Source organism: Microcaecilia unicolor, chromosome 7, assembly GCF_901765095.1.
Source record: "Microcaecilia unicolor chromosome 7, aMicUni1.1, whole genome shotgun sequence".
Classification (NCBI taxonomy): Eukaryota; Metazoa; Chordata; class Amphibia; order Gymnophiona; family Siphonopidae; genus Microcaecilia; species Microcaecilia unicolor.
The window spans coordinates 284,801,205-284,828,667 of NC_044037.1; the positions used below are offsets into that span (position 1 = coordinate 284,801,205).

Consider the following 27,463-nt stretch of genomic DNA (forward strand, 5'->3'; position numbering starts at 1 on the left):
CTGTCATCCTTCCTTCCATTTTTCCCTTTGCAGCACTTTTGATTCTCTAGAAGGCAAAATATGCTTTATCCTTGGTCTGCACTCAGTTGGTTGGAGTCTTTTATAAATAGACTACAAATATCCAAAATCTCCATCCTTAAAGTTGCTTTTTTTTTTGTTGCAATATTTTAATATTAATGCAGCCTATGTATTATGTGTTTGCTAATATGCTCCTGGGTGAATTCTACATTAAAAAGAAAAATTGAATTATATGCAAAAATGATTGAAAATTCTGCACACAATATTTTAAAATTCTGCATAGTTTATTTGTAGTGGGGGTTGTTCTGAGCAGAATTCTCCCATCATAAGGCCTGAAGCTTCTTTCAGGCCTGAAATCACCACTGTCTTTCCCTCTTTAGCTTCCCCAATTCCCTCTGTCACTTTAGCTGCAGTTCTCACTTCCTCTGACTCCCAGCAAGACCCCTAAATTGGTCTGTCCCAACGTCTTTCCCTTGCACACAATACACCCACCTCTCCTTTCTTCTGAGGCACAAACTCTACTTCTTTTTCCTCGTCTCCCCGGCTTTCATTATTTCTCCACCCCACCTTCCCCTATGGCACACTCTGAAGCTCGTCTGTTTCTCCTTCCATCCCCGTGGCACACTCCCAAATTGCTTGCTCCCCATCTTCATGGCACATTAACTCACTTTGTTCTGCCCCCTTCCATCCCCATGGCGCACACACTCTTTACCCCCCCCCCTTTCCATCCCCATGGCACACACTCAACCTTTCTTTGCTCCCCCTTCCATCCCAATGTCCCATACTCAACCTTTCTTTGCCCCCACTCCTTTCATCCCCTTGGCACACACTCAACCTTTCTTTGCCCCTGCATTCCATCCCCATGGCACACACTCAACCTTTCATTGCCCCCCCCTTTCAACCCCCATGGCACACACTGTTTACCCCCCCCCCCCCCCCACCACCACCACCCTTTCCATCCCCATGGCACACACTCAACCTTTCTTTGCCCCTCCATTCCATCCCCATGGCACACACTCTTTGACCCCCCACCCTTTTCATCCCCATGGCACCCACTCAAACTTGCTCTGTCCCCTTCCATCCCCATGGTGCACACACACAACCTTTCTTTGCTCCCCCTTCCATCCCCATATCCCATACTCAACCTTTCTTTGCCCCCCCCCCCACTCCTTTCATCCGCTTGGCACACACTCAACCTTTCTTTGCCCCCCACCCCTTTTCCATCCCCATGGCACACACTCAACCTTTCATTGCCCCCTCTTCCATTCCAATGACATGCCCACTCAAACTTGCTCTGCCCCTCCCCCCATCCTTGTGGCACACACTCAACCTTTCTTTCTCCCCCCATCCCTTTGGCACACACTCAACCTTTCTTGCTCCCCCCATCCCTTTGGCACATACACACAACCTTGCTCTGCCCCCTGTTCCATTTCCATGGCACACATTCAGTGTATGACTCCTCTGATCTCACATTCCTAGCTTGAAGATACTTGCCAAATGATATTTTTCTTTATTATGGCCGCCCTTTGGAACTCACTATAAGCTTATTTGGGAACAGAGGCCTCCTATCCAATAAATAAAAAGGGCCCAAAATTTTGTGCCAGCCTCTATGCCAGCCTCAAATGTCATACTCAGGTCCATCGCAGCAGTATGCAGGTCCCTGGAGCAGGTTTTAGTGGGTGCAGTGCACTTCAGGCAGGCGGACCCAGGCTCATCCCCACCCCCCCACCCCCCACCTGTTGCACTTGTGGTAGTAAATGTGAGCCCTCCAAAACCCATTGTACCCACATGTAGGAGCCCCCCTTCACCCCTTAGGGCTATGGTAGTGGTGTACAGTTGTGGGTAGTAGTTTTGGGGGGGATTTGGGGGGCTCAGCACACAAGGTAAGGGAGCTAGGTACCTGGGAGCAATTTCTGAAGTCCACTGCAGTGCCCCCTAGGGTGCCCGGTTGGTGTCCTGGCATGTCAGGGGGACCAGTGCACTACGAATGCTGGCTCCTCCCATGACCAAAGGGCTTGCATTTGGTCGTTTCTGAGATGGGCGTCCTTGGTTTCCATTATCGCCGAAAATCAGAAACGACCAAGTCTAGGGATAGCCATCTCTAAGGACGACCTAAATTTCAAGATTTGGGCGTCCCCGACCGTATTATTGAAATGAAAGATGGATGTCCATCTTGTTTCAATATTACGGGTTTCCCCTCCCCTCCATTGGGACGTTTTGCGAGAACGTCCTCAGCAAAACTTGGGCGTCCCTTTCGATTATGCCCCTCCAAGTAATCTAATCTACTTAACCCTGTCAAATCCTGAATGAGTAGTTTAATCTCTGTGACTGAATGTGCCCTGCCCTTCTTACCATTTTTTCATTGTGTGGAGAAGTTGCCAGGCATCAACTGGGACATGGAGTGAGCATCATTCACCCTTGTCATAAACTGACCTTAATTCTGGAACCATCATAAGGTACCTACTCCTTCACATGGCTCATTGCAACATTACTGACATAGATCATTCAGACAGCTTTCAATTTTTTTTTCTTATGTTTTTTGATATGACATTTGTTTGTGCAACAGGACGTAATGTGGTCTGACTTTGGTTTCCCTGGAAGAAATGGACGAGAGAGCACATTGTGGATTGGCACCAGAGAAGCAAACACACCATGTCACATGGACTCCTATGGTTGCAACCTAGTGATGCAGGTGCAAGGAAGGTAACCAACACCCATGTTATTTTGGGAGTGTAGTTATGAAAGTTATTAATCCTTTATATCAAAGACAAAGCCTACAGGTACTTTAGCGGAGTTTTAAAAAGGTTTGGACGGCTTCCTAAAGGAAAAGTCCATAGACCATTATTAAATGGACTTGGGGAAAATCCACTTTTTCTGAGATCAGCAGTATAAAATGTTTTGTACTTTTTTGGGATCTTGCCAGGTAATTGTGACCTGGATTGGCCACTGTTGGAAACAGGATGCTGGGCTCGATGGACCTTTGGTCTGTCCCGGTGTGGCAATACTTATGTACCTGCAGATTTAACACCAATTCTCAAAGACAAAGTATATATGGACATCCCTTAAAGAATAACTTAAGGAAAAAGTCCCCACAGAGATTTACACCTGCTTTTCCTGCAGATACTTTTTTTAAACCTGAAAAGCAACATGCGTAGTTTTGGAAACGAAGAACTGCGCGCATTGTTACCTCCCCTGACCTAATCCCACCTCTGAGCTCAACAAAACCTGGCTTCCAGACTTCTATGCTCCCCATTGTTAGGGTTACCATATTTTGTCCCCCCAAAAGGAGGGCACATGCCCCGCCCTATTTCACGCCCACCCTGCCCCTTTCACACCCTCGCTCTGCCCCCTGTCACATTTTCCCCTCCCCCCTGTCACACACCCCGTCACTCCCCCTCCCGGTCACCCCCCTCCCCTTACCTTACTGCTACCCTGGTGGTCTAGTGACCTCTTCGAGGCAGGAAAGAGCCCCCTCTTTTCTGCCCAGAGCGCTGCCCTGCATGCATCCTTCCTGTTCCTGATCTCGGCGCCGATTCAAAATGGCCACCGAGAGTTGAAGTCTCACGAGGTCACGTCAACTCTCGGCGGCCATTTTGAATCAGCGCCGAGATCAGCAACAGGAAGGATGCATGCAGGGCAGCGCTCCGGGCAGGAAAGAGGGGGCTCTTTCCTGGCCCAAAGGCGGAAGAGGTCACTAGGCCACCAGGGCAGTAGTAAGTAAGGGGAGGGGAGGCTAGCAATCTGCCCGTTTGTCCGGATTTCTGGGCAAACGGGCAGGCTGGCGGGCGGGCCGGACAAACGGGCAGATTGGCAAAACCCGCCCGGTTGCCCGGACATGTCCGGGTAAATCCGGACATATGGTAACCCTACCCATTGTGGAGCCAGGGATTTTCTGGGCCCATTCTAGCTCCTGCTATTGCTACAGCTGATGCTAGAATAGTTCTTCCTGTCAGAGCCTGCACTGTGTGGATCTCTGTGAATTTAAACTATAAGGTGTACTGTGATCTCAGGTTTCACAGCTGGTGACCGATTGGGAGGGGGAAGGCAAAAAGGGGTGGTTAAATGGGGGTAGCTGATTAACTGTTGGAGGGTAGGGGATGGGGAAGGAGAGGAATAGCTGGCTGCAGATAGGAAGCTGAAACTGCTAAGGATGAGGGCTGGGGCTCGAGAAAGTGAGGGAGACTGCTGGGGATGAGGGCGAGAGAGAGGGAGACTGGGAGGCAGGGAGAGCGGGAAGCTGGTAGGGGTGAGGAGGTTTAGGGTCAGAGAAACTGGATGAGGACAAGGGGAAGCAATGAGAGAGAAGGAAATTTCCGGGGAAAGAGTGAAGGATATGAAAGAGGTTGTTGGAAATCCCTACCTTAATGATGCCACACCTGAGGCAATTGCCATTTTTCTTCAATTATTTTTTTTTTATTTTTTGTTACATTTGTATCCCGCGCTTTCCCACTCATGGCAGGCTCAATGCGGCTTACATGGGGCAATGGAGAGTTAAGTGACTTGCCCAGAGTCACAAGGAGCTGCCTGTGCCTGAAGTGGGAATCGAACTCAGTTCCTCAGGACCAAAGTCCACCACCCTAACCACTAGGCCACTCCTCCACTGTTGCTACTCAGGGCCGTGCCGATGCGGTAAGCGAGGTAAGCGCCGCAGGGGGGCGCCCACCTCTGGAGGGCGCCGCCGCGGTGCTTACCCTCGCCCCGCCGAGGCCTTTAAATTTTTTGGTCGGCCCGGGTGTCACCAGAAAGGGGGGTGCCGCCGCTCCCACTGCTCTTCATCCTGGCACCCCCCCCCCCCGCACCAGCCCTTTAAATTTATTTGCCGACGCGATAGTGAGCGCAGCACCTCGTGTGGAAGTAAAGGAAGCGGATCCGATCATCTCATTGGGCCTTCCCTCACTGTCCCGCCCTCCTCTGACGCAACTTCCTATTTCCTCTAGGGCGGGACAGTGAAGGAAGGCCCAATGAGATGATCGGATTCGCTTCTTTTACTTCCACACGAGGTGCTGCGCTCGCTATCGCGTCGGCAAACAATTTATTTTTAAAGACGGATGGCAGGGAGAAGACGAGGCAGGGTGAGGGTGGGGGACAGATGGGGTGACCGTGAAGGTGGGGGAGGACTCGGATAGCAGAAGGGACTGGGTGGGAGACAGATGGGGTGAGGGGGACTCGGATGGGCAGAAGGGACTGGGTGGGAGACAGATGGGGTGAGGGTGGGGGCACTTGGATAGCAGAAGGGACTGGGTGGGAGACAGATGGGGTGAGGGTGGGGGGCACTTGGATAGCAGAAGGAACTGGGTGGGAGACAGATGGGGTGAGGGGGACTCGGATGGGCAGAAGGGACTGGGTGGGAGACAGATGGGGTGAGGATGGGGGGCACTTGGATAGCAGAAGGGACTGGGTGGGAGCCAGATGGGGTGAGGGGGACTCGGATGGGCAGAAGGGACTGGGTGGGAGACAGATGGGGTGAGGGTGGGGGGCACTTGGATAGCAGAAGGGACTGGGTGGGAGGCAGATGGGGTGAGGGGGACTCGGATGGGCAGAAGGGACTGGGTGGGAGACAGATGGGGTGAGGGTGGGGGGCACTTGGATAGCAGAAGGGACTGGGTGGGAGACAGATGGGGTGAGGGGGACTCGGATGGGCAGAAGGGACTGGGTGGGAGACAGATGGGAGAAGGGGCATGGAGCTGGAACTGGGGTCTGAAAAGTGAGCAGGAGGGAGAATGGGGTCATGCCTGGGGCAGGGGTGGATGGGAGAATCAATGGATCTGGAACTAGGGGCAGGGGTGGATGGGAACTGGGAGCCGAAAAGAGGGGGCAGTGAGAGAGGGGGGATAGATCCTGGATGGAATGGGGAGTGAGAGGGAGGGCAGACCCTGAATGGATGGGAGGGGGAAAGAGAGAGGGCAAATGGTGAATCGAAGGAGCAGAGAGAAAGGGCAGACAGTGGATAGAAGGGAGTGAAAGAGCAGACAGTGGATGGAAGGGGGCAGAGATAGAGGGCAAATGCTAGAGGGAAAGGAGAGAGAGAGGGCAGATGGTGGATGGAAGGGGGAGAGAGAGATGGCAGACTGGGGCAGATGGTGGATGGAAGGAGCAGAAATAGAGGGCAGATATGGATGGAAGGAACATTAGAGAGGGTAGACACTGGAGAGCAGAGAGAGAGCGAAGACAGATGCTGGATGGAAGGAAGACGGTGAAAAGAAGATGAGGAAAGCAGAAACCAAAGACAACAAACTGTAAATATATATTTTTATTATTTTGCTTTAGGATATAGTATTTTAGCTGTGTTAATAAATGTTTATAAATAGAACATGTAAATAAGGTAATCTTTTTATTGGACTAATTTTAATACATTTTGACTTAACTTTCAGAGAACAAAACCCCCTTCCTCAGATCAGGATAGGATACTGTAACAGCACTATACTGTATTGACCTGAGGAAGGAGATTTTGGCCTCTGGAAGCTAAATGTATTAGTCCAATAAAATGGTATTATTTTATTTTCTGTATATGTTTTATTTCTATTTGTTAATTTGTAAAGTGGTGATTGGTATTTGTTAGTTTTTTCAAATTTACATCTGCTGTCTTTATATTTTGCACAGTACTAGGGGACATTTTCTGTTTCTGTGGTGTTGCATTGTATGCAGAGTCTGGCATCGGTTCAGTTTAATTTTTGTCTAAATAGAAAGTTTATGATTACTTATCCTATAGTGGATTAGGGTGTATCTGTGTTTGTGAAAAAGACATGGCTTTCAGTTGGCATTGACTGTGCAGGATCTACGATCTGTACTATTCTGTCTGGTTTCGTTTTACAATAGGTGAATTGATGTTCTAGTGCTCACTGTAGTGTTTAAGATGCTTTCCTTTTTCTTGTGTGACTCGTAGAAACGACTGCTTATGGTATGGTAAAATTGCTCTATAGGTCGTGAGTGTTTTGTATTCTCGGTATGCCTAGTACTGGATTTGGGGGGGGGGGGGGGGGGTGTTAAACAATGACCGGCCCCGGGTGTCAACTACCCTAGCTACGCCACTGCTGCCGACGTCTCCCTTCCCTTGCACTCGTTGGTTCCCTCAGTGTCCCGCCTTCTTCTGACATCAGAAGAAGGCGGACACTGAGGGAACCAAGAGCGCAAAGGGAAGGGAGACGTCGGCAGCGCTCCGCTTTCACTGACGCTGCTGCGACCGGAAATAAAAGATTTAAAGGCCCCAGGGTGCGGAGGGAAGGGCAGAGAGGCATGGATGGGAGGGCAGGGCCCAGGGAGAGGACAAATTGCTGGAAGGGGAGGGGAGAGAGGATTGCTGGCTATGGATGGAGGAGGGAAGGGCAGAGAGGGACAAGGATGGACATGGGGGCCCAGGGAGAGGACAAATTGCTGGAAATGGAGGGGAGGGGGATAGAGGAGGCAAGGATTGCTGGCTATGGATGGAGGAGGGAAGGGCAGAGAGGGACAAGGATGGACATGGGGGCCCAGGGAGAGGACAAATTGCTGGAAATGGAGGGGAGGGGAGAGAGGAGGCTTGCTGGCTATGGATGGAGGAGGGAAGGGCAGAGAGGGACAAGGATGGACATGGGGGCCCAGGGAGAGGACAAATTGCTGGAAATGGAGGGGAGGGGAGAGAGGAGGCTTGCTGGCTATGGATGGAGGAGGGAAGGGCAGAGAGGGACAAGGATGGACATGGGGGCCCAGGGAGAGGACAAATTGCTGGAAATGGAGGGGAGGGGAGAGAGGAGGCTTGCTGGCTATGGATGGAGGAGGGAAGGGCAGAGAGGGACAAGAATGGACATGGATGGGAGGGCAGGACCCAGGGAGAGAGGAGAAATTGCTGGAAATGGATATAGAGCAAGAAATGAAGAAGAAAGGAGAAAAGTAAAGAAATAAATGGAAAGGAAGCCCTGGAAATGGAGTTAAGAGGACAGATAGCAGCAGAATCAGATACTGGACCAGCATGATTGAAAAAGAAAGTCACCAGACAACAAAGGTAGAAAAAAATTATTTTATTTTCATTTTAGCGTTTGGAATATGTCCACTTTGAGAATTTACATCTGCTATCTTATTTTGCAATGTATAGCAATTTGTTTCTAAGAATATTGCTGACAATTCCTTTCAGTGTGGCAAGTGGTGAGCGATCATTTTCATGGGGGGGGGGGGGGGGCGTGATCATTTTCACGGGGGGGGGGGGGGTGGGGGGGCGCCAACTGATAGTCTGCAGGGGGGCGCCAGAGACCCTAGGCACGGCCCTGTTGCTACTATTTGAGATTCTACATGGAATGTTGCTATTCCACTAGCAACATCCCATGTAGAAGTCGGCCCTTGCAGATCACCAATGTGGCCGCGCAGGCTTCTGCTTCTGTGAGTCTGACGTCCTGCACGTACGTGCAGGACGTCAGACTCACAGAAACAGAAGCCTGCGCAGCCTTCTACATGGAATATTGCTAGTGGAATAGCAACATTCCATGTAGAATCTCCAATAGTAGCAACATTCCATGTAGAATCTCCAATAGTATCTATTTTATTTTTGCTACATTTGTACCCTGCGCTTTCCCACTCATAGCAGGCTCAATGCGGCTTACATGGGGCAATGGAGGGTTAAGTGACTTGCCCAGAGTCACAAGGAGCTGCCTGTGCCTGAAGTGGGAATCGAACTCAGTTATCAAAGGGACATCAGGAAGCTACTGACAGCACACTTGGTAGAAATGGGAGATGGGGGACCCTTATTTTAGTATGTATTTTAGCTTCTTCTTTTTTTAACCTGTACACAAAAAAATAGGAAAACAATCGTAATAAATCAGGTCCAGAGATACAGAGGCAAATCTCAGAGGAGGTCCCTGAAAAATTAGGAGTCAGTGACTGGAAATCTCTTTGAACCTCTCTCTTATCTTTTCTGCCACCAAGAAGGACACAGTGGAGCACAATAGCCACAGGTTGTATACAGCAATCTTTATTAACTTCTAGGATGAGACTCAACACAGGCCGTATTTCTGCTATGTGGCCTACATCAGGAGTCTGTTCAGACAGATCCGCAGGCAAGCGGAGAACTCGAACGCCCCATGGGAGAACACAGGTATAGGAGAAAGTGGGATGTTTGACCACGGAGATACAAAACCTGGAGAGATGGATCTTAAAAACACTTGTTTATTGATGAAAAAAGACGCGACACAACTGTTGTGTTTCGGCCGTTAGGCCTGCATCAGGAGTCTACAAAACACATATATACACATAAACATTAGATAAGAGCAAAAACTATATGTAGTTCAAAACTCAGATGTAAAACTTAAATATAAAAAGCTAAAACAATTTATAATGAAAATCTATTACAAGATAGACTAATAAGGCTTTGTATCTCCGTGGTCAAACATCCCACTTTCTCCCACTTTCTCCTATACCTACATAAGGAGTCTGACATAATCCAGAATTGTGTCATATAGAACAACTGCTGTGCACTGCTGTATCAAACACACAACCTTCGCCTTATAGGCACACTATATGGATAACAGCAAGTTTGCAATACTTAAACAGAGCTCAGTGACTTTTTGTTTTTTTTTACTTGGATTGCTTTGCAAACAACTTGTTGTTATCCATGTACCCCGGATTCTATATATGGCGCACCGAGTAGCACGCATAAACTTGTGCACGCAGCCAATTTACATGCTCTATTAAATGAAGTACTGAGCCAATTAGCCTTGATAATTGACACCAATTATCAATACTAAGGCATAATTGACATTTACGCGCGCTTCTTTTTAGGCGTATTCTAAAACGCAGCGCATATAAATTCCCATGCGCACAGCCAAAAGGGGGGGCACGGTCATTGCAGGAGCGTGGGTGTGTCGGGGCCATCGATCACATCTACGCACGTGGTTATAGAATTCAGGGGAGCGCGCCTAGATTTAGTCGCAGGCATTAACACCAGCTTTTTTTACTAGCATAAGTGGCTGTGCCTAGATCTAGGTGCGTCCACCCAGCCTTTGCGCTATTCTTTAAACCGTATCTACCGTATCTGAATGTAGACGTGGCATATAGAATACAGCTAGTCGCGTGAATTGAACACGCCTAGATTTTAGTCGTCATATATAATGTGCCTATAAGGCGAATGTGTTTGATACAACAGTGCACAACACTTGCTCTATACAAGCACAGTTCTGATGCAGGCCACGTAGCCGAAACAGGGCCCGTGTCGAGTCAGCCTAGAAGTTAATAAAAATTGCTGTGCACGATCAGTGGCTATTGTTCTTTCACTGGTCATCTCCACTGAGTCCTTCTGGGGTGCTTTGTTTGTGGAGGTTAGCTCTTCTTGCCTTTGATGTCTCTTCTGCCATGCCAGCCACTCTGTGTATTCAGTGGAAATGATTGATTGATTGATTGATTGATTTATTTATTTATTTATTTATTTGCTGCATTTGTATCCCACATTTTCCCACCTCTTTGCAGGCTCAATGTGGCTTACATTATGCTGCAATGGCAATCGCCATTAACGGAATGAGAAGAACAGAGTATTATTACAATTAAGGTGCATAAAATATCAAGAAAATTAGAAGTAAAGAAATAAATAATTCATATCAGATATGTGAGATCTAGGATAAAATATAACGTTCAATAATAACAATGTGATTAAAGTAACCAAATTAAAGAGTTCAATGTTGACTAGTTCTGGTACAGTTTTGATGGTAAGTCTTTTATGAAGGATTCTTTTTATAAGTCTCATTGAACAAGTTAGTCTTCAGTAACTTCCGGAAGGCTGTCAGATCGTGCATTGTTTTTAAGGAGATTAACCCCCTACTTCTGTATAATGCACCAAAAGTTAGGGTCTAATAGGCACTAAAACAGAAATTATGTGCCAAAATGGGGATAAGTGTAACTGAACTTAGGGGCCTTTTTACACATGCCAAAATGGAGTTACCGCACAGCTACCGTGTGGCCCTTGCAGTAATTTCATTTTTGGCGCGCATCCGCTACGTGCGCCCGAAAAATATTTTTTTATTTCTGACGCGCACCAAGTGGCATTTGTCACCTGTAGGTCATTACAGCGTGAGACTTTACCACTAGGTCAATGGCTGGCAGTAAGGTCTCAGACCCAAAATGGACGCACGGCAATTTTCATTTAAAAAGCGCTTTTTTTTACAGGCATGCGTAAAATGGATCGGTACGCGCCCAAAACCCACGCCTACACTACCGCAAGTCATTTTTTTCAGAGCACCTTAGTAAAAGGACACCCCCTCCCCCAGGCGCTTATTCTGTCAGGTAGCATGTAACTGAAAGGAAGTGTATACACATGGGTGGGGCATACACTTAACATGCAAAACTTAAAATACTGTACGTTGCATTGCATATATGGAATAAATGATGGTGCCTAAGGGGCCCTTTTACTAATGCAGGTCTACCACGAGACACACGGAGGCATCCCGTGGTAGTTTCCCACTCAGTGTGCACTAATCCTACACTGGAAGATATATATTTTTTTATTTTTCAGTGCGGGCGCAGCTTAGTTCAATCACTAGTTATAAGCCGCCTTGATTACTGCAATGGAATTTATGGGGGATGCACAGACATTCTCCTAAAAAAACTACAAACAGCCCAGAACACAGCAGCTAGGCTCATCTTTGGTAAAACGAGATTCGATAGTTCAAGACCACTGCATGACAAGCTGCACTGGCTTTCTGTGAAGGACCGAATCGCTTTTAAAATTTGCACTCTGGTGCACAAAATCATCTACGGTGAAGCCCCTGCTTATATGGACACCCTAATTAACCTGCCGCCTAGGAACTCTCACAAATCAGCTCGCTCGTACCTAAACCTCCATTACCCAGTTTTTTGTGGCCTCAAGTATAAGACCACCTATGCATCCTCCTTCTCCTATCTCAGCACTCAGTTGTGGAATGGGCTGCCTCAATTGGTCAAACTTACTCCTGATCACCCGACCTTCAAGAAGCGCCTCAAGACCTTCCTTTTTGGTAGAGCAAACGCTTCAAACCCGCCTGGCGTCTCTTCCTTCTGAATTCCAACTGTCGTAGCGACATACTGATCACCGCTACTCTTTCCCTTTCTCTCTTACCATATTGATTGTTTGTTTGCTAAACTGTTGTATGTTTTTATAGACTGTTGTAGGCCACATTGAGCCTGCCCATGGGTGGGAGTATTGTGGGATATAAATGCTATAAATAAATATTTTTATTTTTCAGTGCGGGAGGCGTGCCCATGGGTGGAGAGTAGGCGTGCCTGAGCTAATCGAGTAATGTGGGCACATGACCGCAATCTACCTGAAGAGCATGGGAGTAGCGCGGGTGCCCTTACCGCCTCCTAAACAGGTGGCAGTAAGGGCTCCTGCGGTAATAACCACGCACTAATGGGAAAATTAGCGCATGGCCATTGCAATAAAATGCGGCACGGTGGCCATTTTGCTGCGGCAGTAAAAGTGGCCACAGTGCGTGAAAACCCCACGTGCTGACACCAGCACTGGCCACTTTCTAGCACAGCTTGGTGAAAGGACCCCTAAATGTTGACTTACGCTCTATTCTTTAATGGAATTTGGTGCCCAGATGCCCTTATAGAATGCTATCGTAGCACGCAGATTTTTAGCACCATTTCTAGAACTGGCCCTTAGATGAACTTTCAGCCATTGGCTTCTAGATCCAAAGAAGATTTGTCAAGACCTGTTTTAAAATTTAGCCCTGCAAATTGGCCCCCTCTTTATGCAAATAGTGCCTGCATGGTGTGTTTTGTTTTAATCTTATTTCAGGAAAAGATGGCATCTTTTCCCCCCTGAAGACGGGGCTTTCCTGTACCCTACAAGGATCCCGTATGAAGAATCCAGTGTTTTTAGCCAAGTAAATGTGGTCAATCCTGATTTGAGATGCTTCCCGCAATTTAGAAAAGCACAGACATCTGTGGTTACGTTGCATCCAGGGCAGGTAAATTAAAGTAAATTTCACAATTCTTTGGAACATTTTATTTGTTTGTTGTTGCATTTGTATCCCACATTTTCCCACCTATTTGCAGGTTCAGTGTGGCTTACATAATACCGTGATGGCGATCGCCAATTCCGGTATGAGAAATACAGAGTGGTAGTTGCATTAAGGATCAATATTTGAAAGGGTACATTGGGTAGTCAGGGAGGAAGGGTTAGGTTTAGTCCAATTCTTGTATGAGTTTCGTTGTATTGTTGTGGTTCCGATGTTTAGGTTGGGTCATTATTATATGCCTTTTTGAACAAATATGTTTTTAATAATTTTCGAAAGATTGTTAGGTGTCGTGCTTTGTTTTCAAGATGTTTGGTAGTGCGTTCCGTAGTTGCGTGCTTATGTAGGAGAAGCTGGATGCATAAGTTGATTTATATTTTAATCCTTTGCAGCTTGGGTAGTGGCGATTCAGGTATGTGCGTGATGACCTTTTTACATTTCTGGATGGTAGATCGGGGCCTCGCCGTGAATGATTTTGTGAACTAGGGTGTAGATTTTGAACGCAATTCGTTCCTTGATTGGAAGCCAATGTAGCTTTTTACGTAGGGGTTTGGCGATTTCATGTCTCGTTTTTCCAAATATGAGTCTGGCTGCAGACTCAAACACTATATCCTGCCACAATAAACCTCTAATGTGAGCTTATAATCTGGTGATATAGATCTGTTATTAGATAGCTGACTATCATACATAGCCAAAATACAAAAATATTTTCTTAGAGAAGCATTCTTTCCAGAGCGTCAATTTAAGGACAGCAGCTGCAGGATCCTGAAGTTGTATTTTTGCACACACATCCTTGTTCACACTGGCCACAATCAGCTGGGCAACAGGAACAGCAGCCAGAAAAATGTCCTTTTCTCTCAGAACTTCTCAAACTTGCAAATCCCACCCACCACCACCGCTTTTTTTTGCAAGAGGTGCATGCACACTTCTTGCATTTGCAAGAATCTGCACAAGTACAAGAGCCACCGGTAGCGCATTTACAATTCTGAGGATCCATTTCAAATCCGCGGACTTCGGCAGAACAACTGGTAATAGAAAAACAACCAGTGTTTTATCCAGGATTCTTTACAGCATTTGATGCCTGCAGTGTGATTTGAAACCTCTTATTATCCTATATAATAATTCTCACCTCCAACGTTCTATGCTTGGGACCGTGGCTCCCTGGCTGCAGGTGGTCTGCGAGGCAGACACGCACGGACGTCACTGACGTTAAAACAGCTGATTCCAAGGCAAGGAGAGGAGTAAGGAAACACGCGCAGCGTGTTTCCCTACTCCTCCTACTGCCTCGAAATCAGCTGTCACCCCCTTCCGCGAACCTGTCGATCCCCCCCCACCGGAACGCCGAAAACCGCACCCCCACCCCCTGCCGCTGTTATGCACTACCTGTGCTGACAGCCGAAGTGTTGTTCTGCCCTTTGGGTGGGTTCCTCAATCATCTTCTCAGAAAGTTTAACTCCGTGCATCTGACGTCAGACGCACGCAGAGGAACTTCCCGACAAGATGATTGAAGAACCAGTGGGAAGGAACGAACAACACTTTGGCTGTAAGAACAGGTAGCACGGCAGCGGGGGGGGGGGGGGGGCAGTTTTCGCCGGCACGGGGGGGGGGGGGGGAACGACAGGTTCGCAGAAGGGGGGGGTTCAAGGGGGCCGTAGGGGGGGGGGGAATTGCCTGCCTCAGGCCCGTTTCCTTGCCTACAGAAACGGGCCTTTTTTACTAGTATTTTAATAAGGCCTCAGTCTAACATTGCATTCACATGTACATGCTAGTAAAAAAAAATCATGTTATTTTTAAGAGCCAGACAAGTATTTTTAAGAGCAGTGAAGGTTTGCATTGTACCCAGCCTTATGCTACAACACTATCTCCTGTGTAATGTGCTTGCAAAGCCAGCAAAATTGCCTTAATTTCCATTTTGATGGGACGGAACAAGTCCCTAATGGAAAAGCTTGCCCAGCCTAAGTAGCTTGATATAGTAAGGACTTATATATTATCAAATTCAGTATATCTGAGATATGTTTATTGTAATTTTAACCATGCTTTTAAAGAAAGCTGAGATTCTGATGAGGATGCTAACTTAATTAATGAACAGAGATGTGCTTGCATAATCTTTTGTTGTTTGTTTGGTTGGATTTGGATCTGAGTTATGCTAATAGACTTTGGGTTTGGTTTGCAAACTTTTAATTTCCCAGGACACATTACTTAAATGGGTAAAATTAGCGTTAGCATGAGCTAATGTATGATATGGACAGCCCTGAAAAATCCCATCATGCATCCACCTCTCCTCTAACCAAATGAAATCAGTTGACATCAAATATTGAAAGTAATTAGGACACAGCTTTATTACATAACAGGTGTTACTCATTGAGCCAGATGAGAAAGACACAAGAAACTGCTTTATTCATTATCATCTACTATCTCTTCCTCTCCCTAAGAGATCTTGTATGCTTGCCCCATATTTTCTTGAATCTAGATATAGCTTTCAACTCTACAGCCATCACCGGGAGGCCATTCCACGCATACCATCCTTTTCTGAAAAGAAGTATTTTCTTACATTCAGTGGCGCGTACCAAGGGGGGAGCGGTGGGGGCGGTCCCCCCCGGGTGCAAGTCACTGGGAAGTAACCTGTTCCGGGGCAGAGGGAGCATGGAAACGAACGAAGCTGACCGGTGCGCGGCACCTCCCCAGCGGCGTGCACCCAGTGGGGGGGCGGGGTTCTTTCGCCGGGGTGGGGGTGTCCTTTCGCCGGGGGGGGGGGGGGGGTCGCGCTGCACCAGGGGGGTGGGGCGCTGCACCCGGGGGGCGGGGCGCATCGGCGATCCGCCCCGGGTATCAGCCCCCCTAGGAACACCACTGCTTACATTACTCCTGAGTCTATCCCCTTTTACATTCATCCTATGCCTTCTCATTCCAGAGCTTCCTTTCAGTTGAAAACGATTTGCCTCATGTGCGTTAATGCCACGGAGGTATTTAACTGTCGCTATCATATCTTCTTTTTCCCACCTTTCTTCCAAAGTATACGTATTGAGATCTTTAAATCTGTCCCCATACACTTTATGATGAAGACTACAGACCATTTTAGTTGTCGTCCTCTGGACAGATTTTTTTTTTTAATTGAAAAATTTCTCATTTGTACAAAATAAACATATTCAGAAATATACTTAGGAAAACTTGGTTAACACAATTGCAGAATAATAAGCCTATCACTAAGAGGGCAACATTTTTGGTATCTTTTCTTTTTTTGTTACATTTGTACCCTGCGCTTTCCCACTCATGGCAGGCTCAATGCGGCTTACATGGGGCAATGGAGGGTTAAGTGACTTGCCCAGAGTCCCACTAGCAACATTCCATGTAGAATCTCCAATAGTAGCAACATTCCATGTAGAATCTCCGATAGTAGCAACAGAACCTCAAATAGTAGCAACATTCCATGTAGAATCTCCAATAGTATCTATTTTATTTTTGTTACATTTGTACCCTGCGCTTTCCCACTCATGGCAGGCTCAATGCGGCTTACATGGGCAATGGAGGGTTAAGTGACTTGCCCAGAGTCCCACTAGCAACATTCCATGTAGAAGTCGGCCCTTGCAGATCACCAATGTGGCCGCGCAGGCTTCTACATGGAATGTGCTAGTGGAATAGCAACGTTCCATGTAGAATCTCCAATAGTAGCAACATTCCATGTAGAATCTCCGATAGTAGCAACATTCCATGTAGAACCTCAAATAGTAGCAACATTCCATGTAGAACCTCAAATAGTAGCAACATTCCATGTAGAATCTCCAATAGTATCTATTTTATTTTTGTTACATTTATACCCTGCGCTTTCCCACTCATGGCAGGCTCAATGCGGCTTACATGGGGCAATGGAGGGTTAAGTAACTTGCCCAGAGTCCCACTAGCAACATTCCATGTAGAAGTCGGCCCTTGCAGATCACCAATGTGGCCGCGCAGGCTTCTACATGGAATGTGCTAGTGGAATAGCAACGTTCCATGTAGAATCTCCAATAGTAGCAACATTCCATGTAGAATCTCCAATAGTATCTATTTTATTTTTGTTACATTTGTACCCTGCGCTTTCCCACTCATGGCAGGCTCAATGCGGCTTACATGGGGCAATGGAGGGTTAAGTGACTTGCCCAGAGTCACAAAAGAGGAACATAAGTTTATTATTATTATGAGGCTTATTTTGCAAAGAAGAGTGTTCCTTTCTCTTGTAGCCAGACCCCGAGGTGGGGGGGTAACATAGTAACATAGTAGATGACGGCAGAAAAAGACCTGCATGGTCCATCTAGTCTGCCCAAGATAAACTCATGTGTATACCTTACCTTGAATTTGTACCTGTCTTTTTCAGGGCACAGACCGTATAAGTCTGCCCAGCAGTATTTCCCACCTCCCAACCACCAGTCCCGCCTCCCATCACCGGCTCTGGCACAGACCGTATAAGTCTGCCCTCCCCTATCCTAGCCTCCCAACCACCAACCCCTCTTCCCCCCACCTGCTCCGCCACCCAATTTCAGCTAAGCTTCTGAGGATCCATTCCTTCTGCACAGGATTCCTTTATGCATATCCCACGCATGTTTGAACTCCGTTACCATTTTCATCTCCACCACCTCCCGCGGGAGGGCATTCCAAGAGTCTACCACCCTCTCCCTCCTCTCTCTTCTCCATCACGTCCTATACACTCTGTTTAGTGAAACTGGATTTCACTAAAAGGAGCGTGCAGGAGGTGAGGGGGAAGAAGGGGCAGGCAATGCGGCGGTGCCAAAGACCGGAGCTGGCGGGGGTTGGGGACCCCCGCCAGCAAAACCAGGGGCCTAGAGGAAATTTGAGGGGGCCCAGGCCTCCCGTGGCCCCACATAGCTACGCCTCTGCTCTGGACAGCCTATTATAACTTTTCCTGATGTAGCCAGACCTACTCAACTATGACAGAAAGCTTTTGTAGGGATTCTTGCTTTAGGAGCTTCTTTTTTCTTAAAATTTCCCTTTAAATGTCTTGTAACACATGATGATAATGCCTTTTATTTTTTCTTGATCCTATACCCCTGGAAACTTTTCTGTTAGAGAAGGTAAAATCTTTAGTTTAATTTTTGTGTGCTTTCTACTCTTATTAATGCAGGTTTAAATTGAGTTATATGTAATTGATAAGTTTCTGATCTCCATTTGTGAAGGGGTTTTGCTTTAAATTCCCTCCACCCTTTTTTTTTTCTTTTATGTAACTATAGTCAGCCGATTTTCCCATGATGTGGAGTTGTATGCAGGATTAATTTTTTTTTTCCCTTTGGACCGATTCCATCCTGTTTGTGTCTTTTTGAGGGTGCAGTCTCCAGAACTGAACACTGTAAGGCTGTACCGAATGTTCATATTCAATTCTATTCAGCCCCAAATATATTATTCGTATTCGGCCAAATAGTGATTTAAATTCGAATACAAATAATCCGAGTCTCCACTGTGCTAAATCTTACTGAAATAAACACTTGATCTCTGATTTCACGATGCTTCTTTTATTATTTGACTAGCCATTAAGCCCGTAACAACGGGCTAGTTTTTTGTTTTCCTATGGCCTCCCCCCGTCCACCAACCCTGCTCTCTCCCCTGCCCTCACCCCATGTCCAGCAACCCTCCTCTCCCCCCTCCCATCCGCTCCATCCACCCGTGTCCATCAACTGTTCTCTCCCCTACCCTCCATCCTCGGGCTCCCATCCACCGTGATTGTGACCTCCTGTGCCCTGCCGTCCCCACCGCCGCCATTTCGCCGTTCCCCCGGCGTTGCCCCCCCCCCCCTCTTTCCGCCGTCGTCGTGTCGTCAGTTCTCCATCGCTGCGTCTGTTTCCCTTGGTTCCGCCCCCTCCCTGCTCCCTCCTCCTCCGATTTCCACGCCCATGTCCAAGCCCTCCTCCCTATTGGGCTGTACTGCTGGTGGAGGCGGGGCTTGGACTTCTACACCCTCAGCGTTCCGACTCTACTGCGCATTTGCAGGTGAGTCGGTCACTTGCCGTTTATATGTTTGATATGTAAAAGCTCAATGCCCCTTATTCGTATTCAGCCGAATAATAGTTTTCATTATTTGTATTTGGTGGAATAGTAAAATATGCTATTTGGTACAGCTCTAGTACACAGTACTCTAAATGGGGCCACACCGGAGACTTAAACAGAGATATTATCATCTCCTGTTTTCTGGCCATTCCTCTTCCTATGCATCCAAGCATCCTTCTGGATTTTGTTGTTTCCTTTTTTAACTGTTTGGCCATCTTAAGATTGTCAGATATGATCACCTCCAAATAGGTGGGGAAAGGGAATCAGCATCAGGAGCTTCAAATAACAAGGGAGATCAGGGCGGGAGGGAGAATTGGCATCGGGGGGGGGGGGGGGGGGTAGATGGAAGACTTGTCACATTTCTGACTGACATCCTTATCTGGGTGCCTACAGATATTCAGCCATGACCCGGATAAATGTGGGTCTCGGCTGAATATTGGCCAGGACCTGCATAAATATTGTCAGCCAGTAATCTCTGAGTCTGACCAGGCCTTAGATATTCATGGCCGGTTACCAGATATTGGCCTGGCTTTGAATATCTTGGTCTAATTTAGCCGTTGGTTTTCAGTGCTTAAACACTGACCTACTTCTGACTGCATATTGACCGGAGTGGAAATAGAAATGATACAGAAAACAGTGACCAAAATGGTGAAGGAGATACAATGACTTTCATATGAGGAAAGGTTAAAGAGGTTAAATCGGTGAAGGAGAATACGATAGGTGTCTACAAAATCTTGTATAGCCAGCAAGAAACAATCAATGCAAATCAATTTTTTTTTTCAAAGACTACAGGGGACATACCTTGAAGTGACATTGTAATACTTTAAAACATATAGGAAAAAATATTTTTCACTCTTCATACAGTTCAGCACTGGAAGCCAGAGGATATGGAAAAAGCAGCTGTAAGCATAAGCATAAAGGAATCCTGTGCCGAAGGAATGGATCCTCAGGAGCTTAGTCAAGATCGGGAGGCGGGGCTGGTGGTTGGGAGGCGGGGATAGTGCTGGACAGACTTGTACGGTCTGTGCCAGAGCCGGGGTTGGGAGGCAGGGCTGGGGAGGTGAGGATAGTGCTGGGCAGACTTATACGGTCTGTGCCTGTGCCAGAGCCGGTGGTTGGGAGGTGGGGCTGGTGGTTGGGAGGCGGGGATAGTGCAGGGCAGACTTATACGGTCTGTGCCAGAGCCGGTGGTGGAAAGCGGGACTGGTGGTTGGGAGGCGGGGATAGTGCTGGACAGACTTGTACGGTCTGTGCCAGAGCCGGGGTTGGGAGGCAGGGCTGGGGAGGTGAGGATAGTGCTGGGCAGACTTATACGGTCTGTGCCTGTGCCAGAGCGGTGGTTGGGAGGTGGGGCTGGTGGTTGGGAGGCGGGGATAGTGCGGGGCAGACTTATACGGTCTGTGCCCTGAAGAGCACAGGTACAAATCAAAGTAGGGTATACACAGAAAGCAGCAAATATGAGTTATCTTGTTGGGCAGACTGGATGGACTGCGCAGGTCTTTCTCTGCCGTCATCTACTATGTTACTATGTAAGAACATAAGAATAGCCATTCTGGATCAGACTGATGGTCCATCTAGCCAGGTATCTTGCTTCTGCAGTGGCCAATACAGGTCACAAGTACTTGGCAAAATCCCCAAGAATAACAAGATTCCATACTATCAAGTCCATAAACTGTTATTAGAGTAAATGTAGGCAGAGCTAGCTACGGTATAGTGCTTCCTGTATGCACGATAACAGTGGGACAGGGAAATTGTGTAATGGTAGCTGTTACCAGAATTTTCTAAACCCCATCCAACAAATTATATGACTCCAAGTTCTATCACTCCTGGAACTGACAAGCAAATGACACCAGGCTCAGAGATTGCAAAAAAAAATAAATGCTTTTTATTTACAAGTGGATCAAGTAACCAAATATAAGCAGAGGTATTTATTTAATTTTTTGTTACATTTGTACCCCGCGCTTTCCCACTCATGGCAGGCTCAATGCGGCGGGCAATGGAGGGTTAAGTGACTTGCCCAGAGTCACAAGGAGCTGCCTGTGCCGGGAATCGAACTCAGTTCCTCAGTTCCCCCAGGACCAAAGTCCACCACCCAAACCACTAGGCCACTCCTCCACTGTTGCTACTATTTGAGATTCTACATGGAATGTTGCTATTCCAACATTCCATGTAGAAGTCGACCCTTGCAGATCACCAATGTGGCCGCGCAGGCTTTTGCTTCTGTGAGTCTGACGTCCTGCACGTACGTGCAGGACGTCAGACTCACAGAAACAGAAGCCTGCGCAGCCTTCTACATGGAATGTTGCTAATGGAATAGCAACATTCCATGTAGAATCTCCAATAGTAGCAACATTCCATGTAGAATCTCCAATAGTATCTATTTTATTTTTGTTACATTTGTACCCTGCGCTTTCCCACTCATGGCAGGCTCAATGCGGCTTACATGGGGCAATGGAGGGTTAAGTGTCTTGCCCAGAGTCACAAGGAGCTGCCTGTGCCTGAAGTGGGAATCCAACTCAGTTCCTCAGTTCCCCAGGACCAAAGTCCACCACCCTAACCACTAGGCCACTCCTCCACTGTAGTGTGGTAGTTAGTGTGGGAGAGAAAAGTAAGAGCTGTAAGGAACTCGGAGGAAAACAAAGACGAAGTTGGTTGTACGCTAGATAGGAGAACACTTATCAGAACTCTTATTTGATAAACACACTTAAGCCACCTAGATATTCATCCTCCAGCAATAACAGAGCTGATATACAACCTGATTAGCAGCTTTTAAACTAAAATCAGGAGGAAAGCCGACAGACACCCAGGAGTGCATGGTACGGTGTGGAGTATCCTTGAAGGATGCTATTGAAACAATCTTTAGGGAATCCCGATAGAGAGGTTTCAATAATGGTGAAAGAAAGCCAGGAATGTTCAGTGGATGAAAAGAGTAAAGGATGCAAATTGTCCCCATTAACTTCAAAGCAGCCTGTAGATGCAAGGAAAATAGACAATTTGAAGTGTCTATATACAAATGCTAGAAGCCTTAAAAATAAGGTTGTATATACAGTGGGGGAAATAAGTATTTGATCCCTTGCTGATTTTGTAAGTTTGCCCACTGACAAAGACATGAGCAGCCCATAATTGAAGGGTAGGTTATTGGTAACAGTGAGAGATAGCACATCACAAATTAAATCCGGAAAATCACATTGTGGAAAGTATATGAATTTATTTGCATTCTGCAGAGGGAAATAAGTATTTGATCCCCCACCAACCAGTAAGAGATCTGGCCCCTACAGACCAGGTAGATGCTCCAAATCAACTCGTTACCTGCATGACAGACAGCTGTCAGCAATGGTCACCTGTATGAAAGACACCTGTCCACAGACTCAGTGAATCAGTCAGACTCTAACCTCTACAAAATGGCCAAGAGCAAGGAGCTGTCTAAGGATGTCAGGGACAAGATCATACACCTGCACAAGGCTGGAATGGGCTACAAAACCATCAGTAAGACGCTGGGCGAGAAGGAGACAACTGTTGGTGCCATAGTAAGAAAATGGAAGAAGTACAAAATGACTGTCAATCGACAAAGATCTGGGGCTCCACGCAAAATCTCACCTCGTGGGGTATCCTTGATCATGAGGAAGGTTAGAAATCAGCCTACAACTACAAGGGGGGAACTTGTCAGTGATCTCAAGGCAGCTGGGACCACTGTCACCACGAAAACCATTGGTAACACATTACGACATAACGGATTGCAATCCTGCAGTGCCCGCAAAGTCCCCCTGCTCCGGAAGGCACATGTGACGGCCCGTCTGAAGTTTGCCAGTGAACACCTGGATGATGCCGAGAGTGATTGGGAGAAGGTGCTGTGGTCAGATGAGACAAAAATTGAGCTCTTTGGCATGAACTCAACTCGCCGTGTTTGGAGGAAGAGAAATGCTGCCTATGACCCAAAGAACACCGTCCCCACTGTCAAGCATGGAGGTGGAAATGTTATGTTTTGGGGGTGTTTCTCTGCTAAGGGCACAGGACTACTTCACCGCATCAATGGGAGAATGGATGGGGCCATGTACCGTACAATTCTGAGTGACAACCTCCTTCCCTCCGCCAGGGCCTTAAAAATGGGTCGTGGCTGGGTCTTCCAGCACGACAATGACCCAAAACATACAGCCAAGGCAACAAAGGAGTGGCTCAGGAAGAAGCACATTAGGGTCATGGAGTGGCCTAGCCAGTCACCAGACCTTAATCCCATTGAAAACTTATGGAGGGAGCTGAAGCTGCGAGTTGCCAAGCGACAGCCCAGAACTTTTAATGATTTAGAGATGATCTGCAAAGAGGAGTGGACCAAAATTCCTCCTGACATGTGTGCAAACCTCATCATCAACTACAGAAGACGTCTGACCGCTGTGCTTGCCAACAAGGGTTTTGCCACCAGGAGCCGACAAGAGAAGGAAAAATACTAGACTTAGTCCTTAGTGGTGCTCATGATCTAGTGCAGGGGGTAACGATACGAGGGCCGCTTGATAACAGTGATCATAATATGATCGGTTTTGATATTGGCATTGAAGGAAGTGAAACTAGGAAATCAAGTACGCTAGCGTTTAACTATAGAAAAGGTGATTACGACAAAATGAGAAAAATGGTGAAAAAAAGACTGAAAGGAGCAGCTCGCAGAGTAAAAAACTTGCATCAGGCGTGGATGCTGTTTAAAAACACCATCCTGGAGGTTCAGGACAAATATATTCCACGTATTAGAAAAAAGGGAAAAAAGACTAAACGTCAGCCGGCGTGGCTAAACAGTAAGATAAAGGAAATCATTAGAGCCAAAAAACAATCCTTCAGAAAGTGGAGAAGAGAACCAACTGAAAGTAACAGGATAGATCATAAGGAATGCCAAGCCAAATGCAAAGCGGAGATAAGGAGGGCAAAAAAGGACTTTGAGAAGAAATTAGCGTTGGAAGCAAAAATACATAGTAAAAACTTTTTTAGATACATTAAAAGCAGGAAACCGGCCAAAGAGTCGGTTGGGCCGCTGGACGAAAATGGTGTTAAAGGGGCGATCAAGGAGGACAAAGCCGTAGCGGAGAAATTAAATGAATTCTTTGCTTCGGTCTTCACCGAGGAGGATTTGGGGGGGACACCGGTGCCGGAAAGAATATTTGAAGCGGGGGAGTCGGAGAAACTAAACAAATTCTCTGTAACCTTGGAGGATGTAATGGGTCAGTTCAGCAAGCTGAAGAGTAGTAAATCACCGGGACCTGATGGTATTCATCCGAGAGTATTAATAGAACTAAAAAATGAACTTGCGGAGCTACTGTTAGAAATATGCAATCTGTCCCTAAAATCGAGTGTAATACCGGAAGACTGGAGGGTAGCCAATGTTACTCCGATTTTTAAGAAAGGTTCCAGAGGAGATCCGGGAAATTATAGACCGGTGAGTCTGACGTCGGTGCCGGGCAAGATGGTGGAGGCTATTATTAAGAATAAAATTGCAGAGCATATACAAAAACATGGACTGATGAGACAAAGTCAGCACGGATTTAGTGAAGGGAAGTCTTGCCTCACCAATCTAATGCATTTTTTTGAGGGGGTAAGCAAACATGTGGACAATGGGGAGCCGGTTGATATTGTATATCTGGATTTTCAGAAGGCGTTTGACAAAGTGCCGCACGAAAGACTCCTGAAGAAATTGCAGAGTCATGGAATCGGAGGTAGGGTATTATTATGGATTAAGAACTGGTTGAAAGATAGGAAGCAGAGAGTAGGATTGCGTGGCCAGTATTCTCAGTGGAGGAGGGTAGTTAGTGGGGTCCCGCAGGGGTCTGTGCTGGGTCCGTTGCTTTTTAATGTATTTATAAATGACCTAGAGATGGGAATAACTAGTGAGGTAATTAAATTCGCCGATGACACAAAATTATTCAGGGTCGTCAAGTCGCAGGAGGAATGTGAACGATTACAGGAGGACCTTGCGAGACTGGGAGAATGGGCGTGCAAGTGGCAGATGAAGTTCAATGTTGACAAGTGCAAAGTGATGCATGTGGGTAAGAGGAACCCGAATTATAGCTACGTCTTGCAAGGTTCCGCGTTAGGAGTTACGGATCAAGAAAGGGATCTGGGTGTCGTCGTCGATGATACGCTGAAACCTTCTGCTCAGTGTGCTGCTGCGGCTAGGAAAGCGAATAGAATGTTGGGTGTTATTAGGAAGGGTATGGAGTCCAGGTGTGCGGATGTTATAATGCCGTTGTATCGCTCCATGGTGCGACCGCACCTGGAGTATTGTGTTCAGTACTGGTCTCCGTATCTCAAAAAAGATATAGTAGAATTGGAAAAGGTACAGCGAAGGGTGACGAAAATGATAGTGGGGATGGGACGACTTTCCTATGAAGAGAGGCTGAGAAGGCTAGGGCTTTTCAGCTTGGAGAAGAGACGGCTGAGGGGGAGATATGATAGAAGTGTATAAAATAATGAGTGGAATGGATCGGGTGGATGTGAAGCGACTGTTCACGCTATCCAAAAATACTAGGACTAGAGGGCATGAGTTGAAGCTACAGTGTGGTAAATTTAAAACGAATCGGAGAAAATTTTTCTTCACCCAACGTGTAATTAGACTCTGGAATTCATTGCCGGAGAACGTGGTACGGGCGGTTAGCTTGACGGAGTTTAAAAAGGGGTTAGATAGATTCCTAAAGGACAAGTCCATAGACCGCTATTAAATGGACTGGAAAAATTCCTCATTTTTAGGTATAACTTGTCTGGAATGTTTTTACGTTTGGGGAGCGTGCCAGGTGCCCTTGACCTGGATTGGCCACTGTCGGTGACAGGATGCTGGGCTAGATGGACCTTTGGTCTTTCCCAGTATGGCACTACTTATGTACTTTTGTACTTATTAGGTCTTGTTTGCCAGAGGGATTAAATACTTATTTCCCTCTGCAGAATGCAAATAAATTCATATACTTTCCACAATGTGATTTTCCGGATTTAATTTGTGATGTGCTATCTCTCACTGTTACCAATAACCTACCCTTCAATTATGGGCTGCTCATGTCTTTGTCAGTGGGCAAACTTACAAAATCAGCAAGGGATCAAATACTTATTTCCCCCACTGTAGCACTAAATGAGGAGGTAGATATAATAGGCATTTCAGAGACCTGGTGGAAGGCGGACAATCAATGGGACACTGTGTTAGCAGGGTACAAATTATATTGCAATAATAGAGTGAATCAAATTGGAGGGGGGGTTGCTCTATATGTTAAAGAGGAAAATGAGTCAAACAAAATAAATATTCTACATTAAACAGATAGCAGCATGGAATCTTTATGGATAGAAATTCCAGGTGTGAAGGGAAAGGAATCTGCTTGCTGGACTTTCGGTCTGTCCCAGTATGGTAACTCTTATGTTCTTAAGGCAGTTAAGAAAACATTGTACTATAGAAGTCTGCAAATCCTGAGGAGAATCCGGGCCCTAAAATTTACCTGCCAACTGCCCGAGAATCTGAACTCCCCCTCTTCTCCCCCCCCCCCCCCCCCCCCCCCCCACATACAGCTTCTCTCCCTCTGTTCCTGGCCCTGCATTCTTTCTATTCTCACTCTCCTAGCTCCCCCCATGGCTATGCCTCCCCTTCTCTTCCTCCCTCCCCCCTACCTCGCATGGTCCAGCATCTTTCCCCCCACTCCAGGCCCTGCCCGTTTGCTATTTGTTACCTTTTCTGAAGTCTTCGGTGCTGCAGCACCAGCGGCAGCCTTACTCACTGGCTGCCTCTGGCCAGGGTTGCCATATAAAAAAAAAAATTCCCACACAAAACAGTCCAAAAACCGCACACACCCCACCCCCTACGTCATCACCCTGCCCCCGCCGTCATCACCCCCGTCCCCACCGTCATCGCCCCGCCCAAAATGTCGGCAAACCCCGCCCAAAACGTCACAACTCCGCCTCTGTCGCCATTAGCCCCACCCCCGCCGGCCGAAAAACCACCCCAAAACCCGCACAAAAGAAAGAAAACCAGCCCAAAAAAACGCAACCCGCCACGGGCAAAGGTTTCCCGCGGCGGGTTGCGGAAAACCGCCCATCTGGCAACACTGCCTCTGGCATGCAGCAGGCCTTTCCACTCTGACCCGTCCCACCCTTCCAACAACAGGAAGTTGCATCAGAAGGGGTGAGACGAGTCAGAGGGGAAAGGCCCAGTGCATGCCGGAGTCAGCTAGTGAGTAAGGCTGCCACTGATGCAGCAGCAACAAAGACTTCAGGAAAAGTAGCAAAGAGCAAGAGGGCAGAGAAGGGGGAAAGTGTAGCCAAGGAGGTCTTGGGGGCCTGGGAAAGTAGAAGAGGGGCTGGCTGCTGGGTAAATCATGGTAAAACAAGTACTGCCTGAGAATCTGGAAAGTCCAAAAATCTGGACAACCCGATCCGTGAGCAGTCCAGATTTGTGGACTTCTACTGTAATAATAATAATCATGTATTATATGTTTTGGAGTTCACTC

The 27,463-nt window shown here is 47.1% G+C and overlaps 2 protein-coding genes across 2 annotated transcripts in view; one reads left to right on the forward strand and one right to left on the reverse strand.

Moving 5' to 3' along the window:
• The window catches only part of HSPBAP1 (HSPB1 associated protein 1), a 150,936-nt gene that overhangs the window by 68,322 nt on the left and 55,151 nt on the right, over nucleotides 1–27,463 (forward strand). The window contains exons 4-5 of the mRNA XM_030210164.1: nucleotides 2,585–2,721; nucleotides 12,752–12,923. Of these exons, the coding sequence (XP_030066024.1) occupies nucleotides 2,585–2,721; nucleotides 12,752–12,923 (309 nt within the window). The remainder of the gene's footprint in view (nucleotides 1–2,584; nucleotides 2,722–12,751; nucleotides 12,924–27,463) is intronic.
• On the reverse strand, nucleotides 13,624–26,976 carry LOC115474619 (metallothionein-like). Its single transcript, XM_030210166.1, has 3 exons — nucleotides 26,968–26,976; nucleotides 13,872–14,002; nucleotides 13,624–13,808 (listed from the first exon to the last, which is right to left on the reverse strand). The coding sequence occupies exons 2-3, from the start codon at nucleotides 13,966–13,968 to the stop codon at nucleotides 13,714–13,716; spliced, it is 192 nt and encodes a 63-aa protein (XP_030066026.1). The 5' UTR covers nucleotides 13,969–14,002; nucleotides 26,968–26,976; the 3' UTR covers nucleotides 13,624–13,713.